The sequence below is a fragment of the Carcharodon carcharias genome, chromosome 16 (genome assembly GCF_017639515.1).
Source record: "Carcharodon carcharias isolate sCarCar2 chromosome 16, sCarCar2.pri, whole genome shotgun sequence".
Taxonomy (NCBI): domain Eukaryota; kingdom Metazoa; phylum Chordata; class Chondrichthyes; order Lamniformes; family Lamnidae; genus Carcharodon; species Carcharodon carcharias.
In genome coordinates, this window is record NC_054482.1 from 14,290,550 (window position 1) to 14,303,460 (window position 12,911).

Genomic DNA, 12,911 nt, shown 5'->3' on the forward strand with positions numbered 1-12,911 from the left:
TGTTTTGTGCTGAACGAACTATAGTTTATGTGCACTGAGTAGGTTGCAGAGGGGAGGGAGGCTTTGAGTTAAGTGGTGGACAAATAATTTGAGACTGTTTTTAATTACCTGCGTCTTCTCAGGAGCTTTTAAAGGCATTGATAGTCCTGTTCAATTACAATTCAACTTCAGTTCCTTTTTGTTAAATTTCCATCGATGGTGTTTAGATTTATAAAGCTCTGTTTTATTACAATGCAATGTTTAATAGTTGCTTTTACTCACATGGAATTGGTACCATTTTATTCAGGAAAGGACTGCTCTTGCACTAAGGCTTCAGTAGGCCCCATTAGATGTGGATCCAGTGTATAATAAAAACGAAGTGCTGGAAAAAACACAGCAGGCCTGGCAGCATCTTGGAGAGAGAGTTTTGAGTCCAATGTGACTCTTCAGACCTGAAGAGAGGTAGAAATGTGATGGGTTCCATTGTGATCAGCTAGTCGTGGAATGTTAGATTGTATTCACCTTCGAGTGCAGTACCTTTGGATTCCTGAGACCACGTGTCATTTTTAATGCATAGCAAATATGATTGCCAGTCAATTATTTCAGTGGATTACATCTTCTCCAGTGGAAGATATAGAAATTTTGCAAGTTTGTAAAGGATAGAATGTATTTAAAAGAAAATCAGTGGTAACTTGATTCTTCTTCCTTTCCACCTTTTTTTAGTTATACCCCCACCATCCCAGTTTCATATTTGCTTTTTCCTGTTGCAATAAGCTCTGTATTTCATCCATCCCTGTTAATACTTTTTATATATTCAAGGGACACGGTGAGGCTAGATGGGGCTCTACTTGCTGCTCACCCCTAGTTGCTCTGAGAGAGTGATGTGCCATCTCGGAGATTCTTCTCCCACAGTGTTGCTCAGAGGGATCTCTAGGATTCTGACCCAACAACAGTAAAGAATTGGCTATACACACCAAATTTTGATGAATCATTTGGTGGGGAAACTTGGAGGGGTGGTGCCACCATTATCTTGCTGCAGTGATCCTTGTAGAGGTTACGGGGCTGGGAGATGATGTTGAAGCAAGCTTTGAGTTGCTGCAGTGCATCCTGTAGTTATTAAATACTGTGACCACAATATGTCAGTAGTGATGTGGGTGCTGATTGTATGAACTGTCTTGAATGGTGTTGAGCTTGGCTGTTGCAGCACCTGCACTCATCCAGGTGAGTATTCCATGAGGCTTTTGACTTGAGAATTTTAGGTTATGAAGAAGCTTAAAGGAATCAGGAGGTGAGCCACATTGCAGAGTGCTCAGCCTCTTGAAGCCATAGTACTGATACGACTAGTCAAGTTAAATTTTTGGTCAGTGGTGACCAAAGATGCTTGTGGGGATTTAGCAGTGGTGGCATTGAAAGTCAAAGGTGGGTGGTTGGGGGGGTGGTGGGATCAATTCTTGTTGGAGATGGCCATCACCTGGCAATTGTGTACCATTTATGTTACCATTTGTTAGCCCAAGCCTATATATTCTTGGAAGTCCTTATGTAGGCAGGAATGGTCTGCTTCATTGTTGGAGGAGTTGTGAATGGACCTGAAAGCTCTAGAATTGTCAGCAGATGCCTAATTCCTGACCTTAGTTGCAGAATAACAAGGCAACTCTCCACTTTGTCAGGTGGATGGCAATGCCATTGCTGTGCTGACTGTTTGGTTGAGTAGTAGCTTGTTCTGGTGTGCAGGTCTTCAGCACTACAGCTAAGATATTTCCAGGGCCAATAGCCTTTCTGTTCAGTGATGTTAGCCATGTGGGGTGAGCCAAATTGGCTGAATGTTGGATTTTTCAGTTTCAAACACTTGCAGGCAGACTTGTACCTTGTGCTCATTTGAAGTTGGCAAAGATAGACTAAAATTTCATTTGTATTTCATAATATTACTACATTCCAAAGTGCATTGCAATCGATGAAAATTCTTTTTTAATGTTGTCACTGTTGTAAAGTAAGGAAAAGCTTGTTGTGCACCAAGGTCCCAGAAGTACCAATGAAGCAAACAGTTCATTTGTTTTGGGTGTTGGCTGAGGGGTGAATATTGGCCAAGACACTTGGAAAACTACAATGGTTTTCCTTGAATAGTAACGTGATCTTTTGTACATAGTAAGAGAGCAGATTGTGGTTTAATGTCTCATCCAACAGACAGCACCTCTAAGAGTGCAACATTTTCTCAGTACTGCACTGAAGGGCTGCCTTAAATTGTGCTCAAATCATTGGGGTGGAGCTTGAACCAACAACCTTCTGACTTGGAACTAAATGCGACCTACAACTGAGCTGAAGTTGACATAGGGTTGTTTGTTAACTTTCCTTCCAGTCATTGCATGAGTGACCATCATTCTTGACTGGATTTTCATGGGCTACAGAACTTTGATTTATTTTGCTTTGGTTGGTCTCAAGTGTTATTTTTACATTGTATTTATAATTTTATTGGGCAGCATGGTAATATTAGTAATTTTTTGTATAAAAATCTGCTTTCCGAAGCTTTCATTAAAGGTATTGCTCATGTGCTGCCCTTAAGGGCATTGAATCATTGGGGTATTTTCACAGTTGACTTTTAGTACCTTGTCCAGTTGGCCATTATTCATGTGAACCTGGGCAGTGTGTATTGGCAAAGCATTTAACTGCAGGACATCTTTCAGCCAAGTCCAATTCTAGAATCCGGTGCCTAATGCAAACACTTCTGTACCTGCATGATGGCCAGCAAATCTGGATGGTGGACTGTTACCCCAGCCCCTTTTTGATGTGCAGTGAGGTTAATTACAGCACTTATGCCGTCACCACCTTGGCTGAGGGCAGCTGACTTCAAGTTTACGACCAAATCTGGAGCCATTATGGTTTGCTAGATGCTACTTGCTGGGTAAACCTGCTGACCATTGAGGAAACGCCCTCAATTTTTTTTTTACAGTTAGTGGGAATGTTTTGAAGACTGGGGAGAGGAAAGAGAAATCCCCCTGGCACTTTGCTAGTCATGCCAATCAAACCTTTCTTTTAATTCAGGTCCATTTCAATCGTGCTTCACTTTCTGTCTTTTCAGTGTCTAACTCTAAGCTCCTCACCCTTCTGCTGAACTGAAGAATGTTTACTGGTGGCAGTGTTTGATTTTAGATTTGGACCCAGAACTTATCTTAAAAAAGCTTCAGTATCTATTTCTTGGTCTTAGTCTTTCTTGTACTAAAGTGACACTGAAACTATTAATCACTAATAATTTAGTTATTTGTGAACTGTAGTAGGTATTACCTATTCAAATTAATTGTCTTTTAATCAATGTATAACATTTTTGGATATTTGCATGTCTGGCTTCATGATTCCATTAGCTCCGTTAATTCAACAATAGTACTGATTTATGTCTATTTTCAGGTAAGTCACTGAAGGCCATTATGACACTGAGCGTGCATACAATTCAGCAACCTTCACTAGTCTTCATTCAGACTATCAAATTGTGCCATTGTGTTCTGAGAAATAATGTTTTGCTTTCTAGGTATCGCAAACAGATGGAAGAAATGCAAAAAGCATTTAACAAGACCATTATAAAACTACAGAATACTTCAAGAATAGCAGAGGAGAAGGTATTTTATAATAATACTTCCCAAAGGTTGTCTAGAAATCTGCTGATTGAGTACGTTAAGTACATTGTGATGTACTCAGCCCTATAGATCAGGAAGGTTCTGAGTTGGCTGATAGCAGCAGTTTAACTGTGTTGGCCTTACTCTGTGCGTATTCCCTGGTTAATTTTTTTCCTTCTTCTGCTGTCTACTAATTCTCTGCCTCTTCACATCTATCATTTCCCTCATGCTCTATCTGTTAGGTTTTCTTGCTCGTGTACTGTGAATCTGACTTATTTCTACCACTCTTTATCTAGTTCTTTGTTTCTCCCCAGCTCACCCTGCCCCTTTGCGTTTTGGACTCGATTTTGTGGCCGCAGTAGTACTTGCTGCTCACCTTAGAAATTGGCATGCAGCAACAGTGATGCACACTCTGATGAGCAACTAGTTAGCTTGAATTATTCTCATAGACAGCAGATGAGGAAGTTAAAAACACTAAATCCCTTTGCTTTTAAATTTTCAGATAACATAATAAATGATCAACTGAATTTAGAAGGCAATAAACTCAATGTAAACCAACTTTGAAAAAAATAATTTAAGAATGTGAAATTCTCAGTCAAACTGGAGAAATTTGACATTCCACAAATATAAAATTAGCTTCCCAGGGCCAATAGGGGTGTTTAACAGTAATAATGAACTTAGAATGCCATTAAAAAATCTAATTACATCCCATTCAGCAAAATATAACTTTTTCAAGGATTTTCACAGCAAGATTAACAGTGTAGAAGTGGGCATTCTTATTAGTTCATGAGTTTTCTGTATTGATTGCAGTCTGGGAGTGGGGATGTTTCAACAAAGTGTATCTTCTGGAGGAGCAGAGAATCACTAACAGCAGCTCCTGGATTTCCATGTTTTGTGCATGTGCAAACTTAAGTTGCTATCAGTTTTGGTTGCGTAATGGTGAATAAGAGTTTCACTGTCAATACAACTGCAAAATCTGGATTTTAATTTGCCCTCTGATAAAGGATTGCAGTAAACCATCACAATCCTTTTAGCAATTAAAGGTTTAATACTGGCTTTCATTGAAGCGTTATTCATGCATTTCCTATGGTGTTCGATGTGTTCGGTGATTCATTATTTATTGATCAAATGTTACCTCTAGAAATTGCTGTTCAGTCACTTGCAAAATAAAAGGAAACCTTGCCACTGCCCAGTTGACTTGTACCCAGATCCATCAAATAACATTTAATGGAGGAAGCTGTATTTTCAGAGTTTGAGTATCATCTGCACTTTTAAAGAAATTATGGGTTGAAGTAAGCAGGCCCCTCTTCCTCATTCCCAGGGGAGAAACTGTTCCAAGTGATAACCCAGTTTAAAACATACAAAATTAAATTCGTAGAGTTCTGTAGCTTTGAAATGAACTAATTGAATACAGGTTGGTTTGGGGTTTTTTTGACAAACAAGTATTGTATTTACAAAGCTTTATGTATCAATGTCAAAATGTTATCGACTTCTATTTCAGAAATGTTTTGGTGGGCAGCAATTTGTTGGCTGATTGTTCAGGTTTTTTTAAACACAGGATCAGCGGCAAACTGAAGCAATTGGTTTACTTCAGGGACAGCTTGCAAACATGACAGAACTGGTGAGAAATCTATCTGAAACAGTGAAAAAACTGGACCATGAGGTGAATAATTTTTAAATTAATTGGTGTTGTGAAATTATATAGAAACTTTCACATGATTCGAATATGACAGTTTTGATTAAATTGCATTACTTGTGAGCTAAGGGAGGAATCCAGTTAAGTGACTAGGATGGCATTTGTGTGTAATACCCCTCATTCCTTATGCTAAATTATGAATCCTGCTTAATGTGTTGTGCTGGAAGAAGCTGCCCCTCGTGGTGTCAGCAAATTGAAAATGTATACTTAAGATCTAAAATGACCTTTGCTTGGGTATAATAAGTTCGGGATTGCAAGTGTTGCAGTTACTTGAGCTAAATTAAGAAGATCTTCGTAACACAAATATTCATATACTTGTAGTAATTTGGGCTTTTAACACTTCAAATGTATTCCCTCCTAGGTTTCTGATCGCCAGAGCTACCTTGTGGTTTCCTTAGCTGTTTGTATAATTCTGGCTGTGCTACTTTGTGTGCAACGTTGCTGGAACAACCCTTTGTCACAAGATGTTCATTCGTCTACAGTTCCCAAAAGTAATCACTACCCTAGCCCAAAAAGGTAAATGATGTATTTTTTTAATGTTTGTAGCCTGATGTTGCACAAAATAGCAGTTTTAAGTAGAAACTGTTACCAGAAAGGTATCTTTTTACCGTCAGTAGAAACCTACAGCAAAACTCTACCTTAATGAGATTCGTAGGAAGTGGCATACTTGGGAAAATATGCTGCATTAATTTTAGGGTGCTGAACAAATGATTTTAAATGCTCAGATTGTATATATTACATTTAGAAATAGAATGCAAGAGAGGAGGCAAATGTATCTTGCTGCAACTAGGCTCATACTTGCGTTCACAACTAATTTTTTTTTTGCAGTCAGGGAAGGTACTTGTGAAAACTGCTTTTACAATCTTGTGCCTCAACCATATTTCAAAAGGTCTGCCATGTGCAAATGCCCAAATTGCATATCTGTGGAATATATCAACAAGAAATTGTTGTGCTAACATTACTAATCAAAATCAATAGTTATTTAAGCAGATTTTAGATTATCACCTAAGTTCTAAAGCTCTAACATTTTAAAAACCTATTGGTCTGAAGTTTTGGATAAAACGGGATCAAGCCTGACTATCCTTTTAGTTATTTTATGCTGGTTTGCTTTAGCAGGTATTCCAGCTTAGTAGCTCAAGTAAACAAGTACTAGAATAAAATGGCAGAGCTGTAACTTAAATCCAAAGCTCATTTTCCTGAGCGTCGCACCAGTTTTGATTGAGAGCACAATTACCCTGTTACTGTGCCCGTGAAATGTTACTGTGAATCAGCCTTTCGGAATGTACAAGGGAATGCTTCTTAATGACTTCTGATTTTCCTCCTCACTTCTGGGCAAGTATCTGGCCGCCACGTGCCATATATACAGCATGGTTTAGATCATGAATTTGGCATTGTGAAGGAAATGAATCACACTGCAGTGCATTAATACTTCACCCAATCATGAAATCCAACCCTTTATTAACGTTAGAAGTTTGAGATCAGTTGCAGACTTCTTGCTATTCTAGTTGGTATGTTTTATGTTAAGAGGCTTTTGTGAGATTTTTTTTGGATGGACTTTAAAGGAACACCATGTTCAATGCTTCCTGTTCAAGGATGACCAATGCTTCGGAATTGTATTCAAAATATCCTCAACAATCCATACTAATTTGAAACTAAATTTTTGTCTGTAGCTAGGCTTTTAATCTAGTATGCTATCTAAAGCCAAACAAACTGATTAACAGTAGCCACAGTTACATTGTAACATTTTTTTTGTAGAATAAAGGGATAAATGGGACACTATTGGTAAAAATTGTATTCCAGATTTTTCCCTTCCATAACATGGTGTGTGAAAATGGTTCTGCTGCACTTCAGTCTTGGTGCAGTATTTTTGAACAAGCACTGAGAACTTGGTTTTGCAGTGCAGCTCCCTATGTCATTTACCTAAGGGTGAGTTTGAGAGTTCAGGTGGTCATTAAATTGCTGTTAAGTTTATTGTTGGAATAAAATGATTCTTATTTTAATTAGTTATCTAGTGTACTTGTATAATTTGATCAATATGTTTAAGATAAAATAAGAAAAATAATGTTTAATGAAGGCATGCATAATTTAGCAGCTCCTTTTATATTGTATAGGTGTTTTTCTTCCTATGATGATATGAATCTTCGCAGACGAACTTCCTTCCCCCTCGTTCGTTCAAAGTCTTTTCAATTACCTACAACAGAAGGTGGATATCATTTAATTTTAAGTTGCTTATAAAAGTCTACACTGAATTTGAAAACCTGAGCAGTACCAATATGAAATTTTCCATTAAGATATTTACACTTATTTTAATGTTTTTCTTCCCTCATTATTTGTTAGCGCTTGGTAATCAACAAGAGAAGAGTTTATCATCACCAGAGGGAAGGTTCAGGGGCCAGAGCAATAAATCAGTCAGTGGAGGAGCTATATCACCGGAAGGCAGTACAGTTCGAGGCAACTCAGCACGAACAGAATCTTTTCTTTAACTATGTATTGCTGAATAAAAGTTGCACTTCAGTGATTTGACAACAGCAATGTGTGAGAGAATTTTAGTACTAAAGACCATCATAAGCATATTTGTGCTGTTTCTTGTTGCAAGTTTGAAGGCAATTTTTAAAATTCCTTTGCACCTAGCTAAATCACTAAAATAATTTGGAATTCAGCACCCATTTTGGAATGGGTGAAAATACAAGAAGCATCTCTGAACTGCAAGCAAGACAGTTGCAGGGTAGTATAGTGACTGTTAGTCGAACAGTAACCCAGAGACCTGGACTAATAATCCAAAAAACGAGTTCAAATCCCATGATGGCAGAATTTTATTTCCAGCTATTTTAATTCAATATCATTAGAAACCTAGTTGCTTCACTAAATCCCTTTTAGGGAAGGAAGCTTCCTGCCCGTAACTGATCTGACCTCTGCCTCCAATTTGGTTGACTATTAACTACTCACTGACGTGGCCTTTCGGGCCACTATAAAGAACATGGCCTGCTGCAGTTCAAGAAGCAGCATGTCATCACCTCAGGAAAATGGCAGCCTTGTTAGTGACTTCCACGTCATTGAGTGTAAATATTTTTTTAACAAATTTATTTATTTATAATTAATTCTGTCTAACTCAACCAATGATTCCCAGGTGTTCTTGTGAAGGGTATGCCTTCTTCCTACTTCGCAATTTAAACTGCACAAACCTTAAATTCATCTTGCCTTTGGGCCAGTTGATTGCATGCATTAGAACATTTTTGCTTCCCTAATATGTTTTCCTTTCCGCCTCCAGGAGGGAGCACAATTTAAAGTCAGAATGGTTAAAATGATGAGGTGGGAGGCAAGTGTAGCTGACCTTTCCCCTGCATCATACCCCCAACCCTCCATTAATGCTATTGAAATAGGAAAAAGACAATTGGAGCTTATTTTAATGTAATTGTACTTGTATAAAGCAATGTTGAATATCTTGGGAATGTTCCACCTTGTTGGACATTGTTGGGTTAGATTTGTTGAGCAAGATGTAGGGTCATTTAACACTAACATTTTTCTCTCCAGAAAGATGGAGAAGAAAATAGGTATTCACTAGAGTAGGGATGAACAGGTGGCTGGCTATGCTAGAATCACTATACATGAGCTCTAAAGAGGAGCTGAAAGCTTTTCTTTCTCACTTTGAATTCAGTCATTTGAACTTTTGAGTTTATTTTCAAGTGAGTTCAAATTTGTTGCATTATCTTCTTTTCAGGCAAGAGAAAACTAATCAACTTTTAATAGGCAAATTGTAAATTTATATAAATGTGCTATTTTCATAAGTGTCTCCACCTAATTTATAAGTGAGTTAGAAAATGTGAATTCTTGTTTCCCCATTTCACATTGCTAATAACTGTGCTAACTTATCTCTTCTTAGTGGGTCCAGATGACTTGTACATTGTAGAACCACTAAAGTTTTTACAAGACAATAAAAAGGTACTGTGTTATTTACCTTGGAATATTTTTGGTGACTCAAGTTTTAACTATAGCTTAACCAACCATTGCTTTAGCCTGAACAACGGAAGAGATATGTACTGAATATTTTCATTTCTCTTTGTTAACTAACAAAAGTTGTACGTTTTCATTTTGATTTTTTTTTAAATAGAAAAAACGCTGCAGAACAAAAATCGAGAAGGTTCACACCGTAAAACCCACAGAGTCTGTCATCCCAATGGTTAATGGAGGGATAAAACCTTGCAAACCTCTTTCAAATCCAAGTGACTTTTCTAGCACTGGTGTTGTCTACAGTTCTTCTCACAAAGGCCCTCCATCTGAAGGGGGCTCAGAGACCTCATCGCAATCAGAAGAATCCTATTTTTGTGGCATTTCAGCGTGCACAAGCCTCTGCAATGGACAACCGCAAAAGACTAAAACTGAAAAGCGATCTTTGAAAAGGAAGAAGTCAAAGATCACAGATCAAGGGAAGTTCATTAGTAACTTGATACAGACTAAATCGGGATCAATGCCAAGTTTGCATGATATAATAAAAGGAAACAAGGATATTACAGTGGGAGCATTTGGTGTCACAACAGTTTCGGGCCACGTGTGATTGTGATTTATCGACTTTGGATTGGAACTGCCTCTTCCTCTTCTGTGTTTATGGTTTACAAGGTGCTTTCAACCTTGCAATGCCTGAGTTTCAGGCTGCTAGTCTACCGATGCGAGAGTCTGTCTTCAGGGTGGAGAGGGTTGCACTTTTTTATCTGTCTCATGGGAAGTAGCATTCTACAAGTCAGTTTTGAAGGGTACAAGAGACAAAAGAAGAATCTCCCAGATCTTTTGCAAGGGGATGCTGTGGAATTAACTGGATTAAGAATCAGCATAATTAACTGGTTATGGATGGAACAGGGATTAATGCATAATTTCTGCATCAAGCTGTATTCCTCGTTCTTGCACCTTTCCATATTTGTGCCTTTGTATATTTATAATGTAGCTGAAAGACAGAGATAATCGATCTCTGATTTACCTTGTGTTCAGCTTTCCTTTTAATTATACAGAATTTGACAGTGTAACACTATAGTGCTGTAGAGATGGTCTGCTCATAGTCAGGTGGATTTAAATTTCAAAAAAGTCAAATGAAAAAGGTAATGGGAGAGGGTTCCAATGAAAATTATTTTTCTTCAAATTTGGTTTATTGTAGGTGAGCCGACTACTTCTAAATTGGCTACAGATTTGTATGCATTTCACCTGGTACTTTCACATCTTGGTACAGTGTTTTTATTTCTGAGGCATATATATTAGAAAGGTATGAAAGTTTTTTTGAATGTATATATTTGTGAATGAATGAATGAGTGTTCGAGGAGAGCATTCTTTAATGGCGTAACATACATGATGTCAAATCGTTAACTTATAGTTCAATGTGCACTTTCATTTTTTTTATTCCAGTGTCTTTTGCTCAATTGAAGTTTGTCAAATCTTGTAACGTAACTAATTTAATACTGGATTTCATGTGTTCCGTGCCCCGCCCACCTCTAACCCATCGAGTTTGCCTCTGGTGGTGGTAATTTTACCCGACTGATCTGCACGTTAGCCACTCACAGCACTTGAGGACCGTTTGTTATGGACCTTCGCGAGCAGGTCCAAAGTTAAGTAACGTTATTTATATGTTTTTAAAACTTGTTGTTTTGAGTGCTATGCACAACACTGTGGATACATGAGCATAATGTGACTGCACAGCTGTAGTGCCATTAGAAAACTGTGAATTTCTAAATAAAACTGAACACTTTGTCTTTGCTCTGTTAAAATAAGTTGAATTTCCTTTTTCCCCTCCTTTTTTATTAGATCCAGGAACTAATAAAAAAAATTAAACATTTGTATCCTTTTGTTATTATGCAATCAAGCTAAAGGGTAGTCTATGTTTCATGGATGGTGCTTTTTTCTTTTCATTATTAATGTTGCATTTGCAATCACTTGCGCTTTTGCCTAAGTGACTGAACCTGTTTCAGTGTACTAGTGTGACATGCCATGGTGTTGCTTGCAGATTTGACCAGTAACCAAAAGATTAGTATTATGGACTGAAAAATCTTCCGCTTATCTTTTAATGGATAACCCCCCTCATCTGTTCGATGTTGAACTTCCATGTTTAATTTCAGTCCTGAAAATAATTCTGATCCAATCCTCCTCTTAATGACTGACATGACAGTTATGAGACAAAGACCTTTTATAAAAACTGTAAATATGCTCTCTTCCCTTTCTTATCTCCTATCCCAAAGTTGAATTTCATTGCTCCTTGCTCTCTGCTCATGTCATTCCCCTTCATTCCTTTGTATTCTCACCTTAGCTAATAGGATCTCTCTTTCAAGTCTCCTGTCTGCCCATGTGTGTATCTCTTTTGCCTTTCCTTATTTTTCTAGTCTTACACATTCACTATACTGTTCTCTCTTGCTTCCTCTCTCCACCTGATCTTGCACGCAGTGTGTACATGCACCTCTTCGCTGCTGCTCCCCAACCATTGCTAATTTCTGCTATTTTTGTTATTTGTTAGTAACTTCAGAACAGTGTGTAAATTTAAACACACTATAATGACTAGGCAGATTTTTAATTGAGTATTTGTTGCTGTAGAGCCCCGGCAATGTACTAATGTTCCATATGATAACTCTACTTAAAGACTCTTGTTTAAATAACTTCGCTTTCGGTTGTGCTAATTTTCTAAAAAGATGACACTTGGCAAGCACTAGATTTGACCAACTTCATCAGACTATCTGATGTTTGTACTCTCATTGCCCATCTTGGACATTGACCTTTATCAGCTGCTTATAGGTGGAGCTAGTGGTAGTTGTTTGAGACTTTATCACACTCGAGGTTGTTCTACTGATACAAGGGACAATCGTGTGAATTCTGCTCCAGCAGAGCTGTTTTGCATATTAAATGCTTTTGAACCAAATATCCATGGCATTTCATTCTGATCCACTGACCAGAGTCTCAAACGATACCAATTTTTCGAGTTGTCCAGCCACACCACTTTTCTCATTTTCAATTTAGACCACAATGGTGGTAGCCATTTCCCATGCTAATTCATCAGAACATTGCAACCCATTTACATGCACTTCGTTGGTGACCTAGTTTTAATCAGGATTTAGCTCAAAAAGCAAAATAATTACTGAATTACCTTAAAATGCACAGTGATAGTTTTAGTTAATTCTTTGGAACTGTTTGGACTCAGTTGCATTGGATGCCTGACTGGTCTTCAATCATTCTCTCCCCTGCCCACCATCACCATCATAAGTTGACTTGGATCTGGAATAGAAAGGAATAAAATTAACTGCATAAAATTGATTGTACAGTTCTGGACTCTTTTATTCATGGTTTGTTTTGTACTTGATTTTGGGAAATTGGCACAATCGAGAGAGAGGTTATTTAAACAGAAATACCAAAAGGGTGGTTAGTATGTTGCTCAACACCAACAAATGCTCACGTGTAATGACTGAAGTTTGGTTATTTTTCTTATAAAAGAACGTGTTTTTGGCTTCACTGTTACCAAACTGCATCAGGTACTGTTTTCCCATCAAGTGGCTAGCTGACATTGGAGTAAGCCAGTTTCCTTTTTAATTAAAATAGTTACTTGTTTGCTTTATCTGGTAACTGAAAATGTGTTGTGGGGTAAGGCTGTTCTTTTCCATGGTAGGATGATA

At 37.8% G+C, this 12,911-nt stretch overlaps 1 protein-coding gene across 3 annotated transcripts in view; it reads left to right on the forward strand.

Annotated features, from left to right (window-relative positions):
• Window positions 1-11,092, forward strand: part of suco (SUN domain containing ossification factor) — a 70,891-nt gene extending 59,799 nt beyond the window's left edge. For 2 of the 3 annotated variants that reach the window (XM_041208342.1, XM_041208343.1), the window contains 6 exons: window positions 3,497-3,584; window positions 5,140-5,244; window positions 5,639-5,793; window positions 7,389-7,480; window positions 9,158-9,216; window positions 9,386-11,092. In XM_041208342.1, coding sequence (XP_041064276.1) covers window positions 3,497-3,584; window positions 5,140-5,244; window positions 5,639-5,793; window positions 7,389-7,480; window positions 9,158-9,216; window positions 9,386-9,829 — 943 coding nt within the window. In that variant the 3' untranslated portion in view covers window positions 9,830-11,092. Of the gene's footprint in view, window positions 1-3,496; window positions 3,585-5,139; window positions 5,245-5,638; window positions 5,794-7,388; window positions 7,481-7,614; window positions 7,813-9,157; window positions 9,217-9,385 lie in introns of those variants that run through there. The other variant, XR_005945496.1, reaches the window with a different exon arrangement.
• The last annotated feature ends 1,819 nt before the right edge of the window (window positions 11,093-12,911 follow it).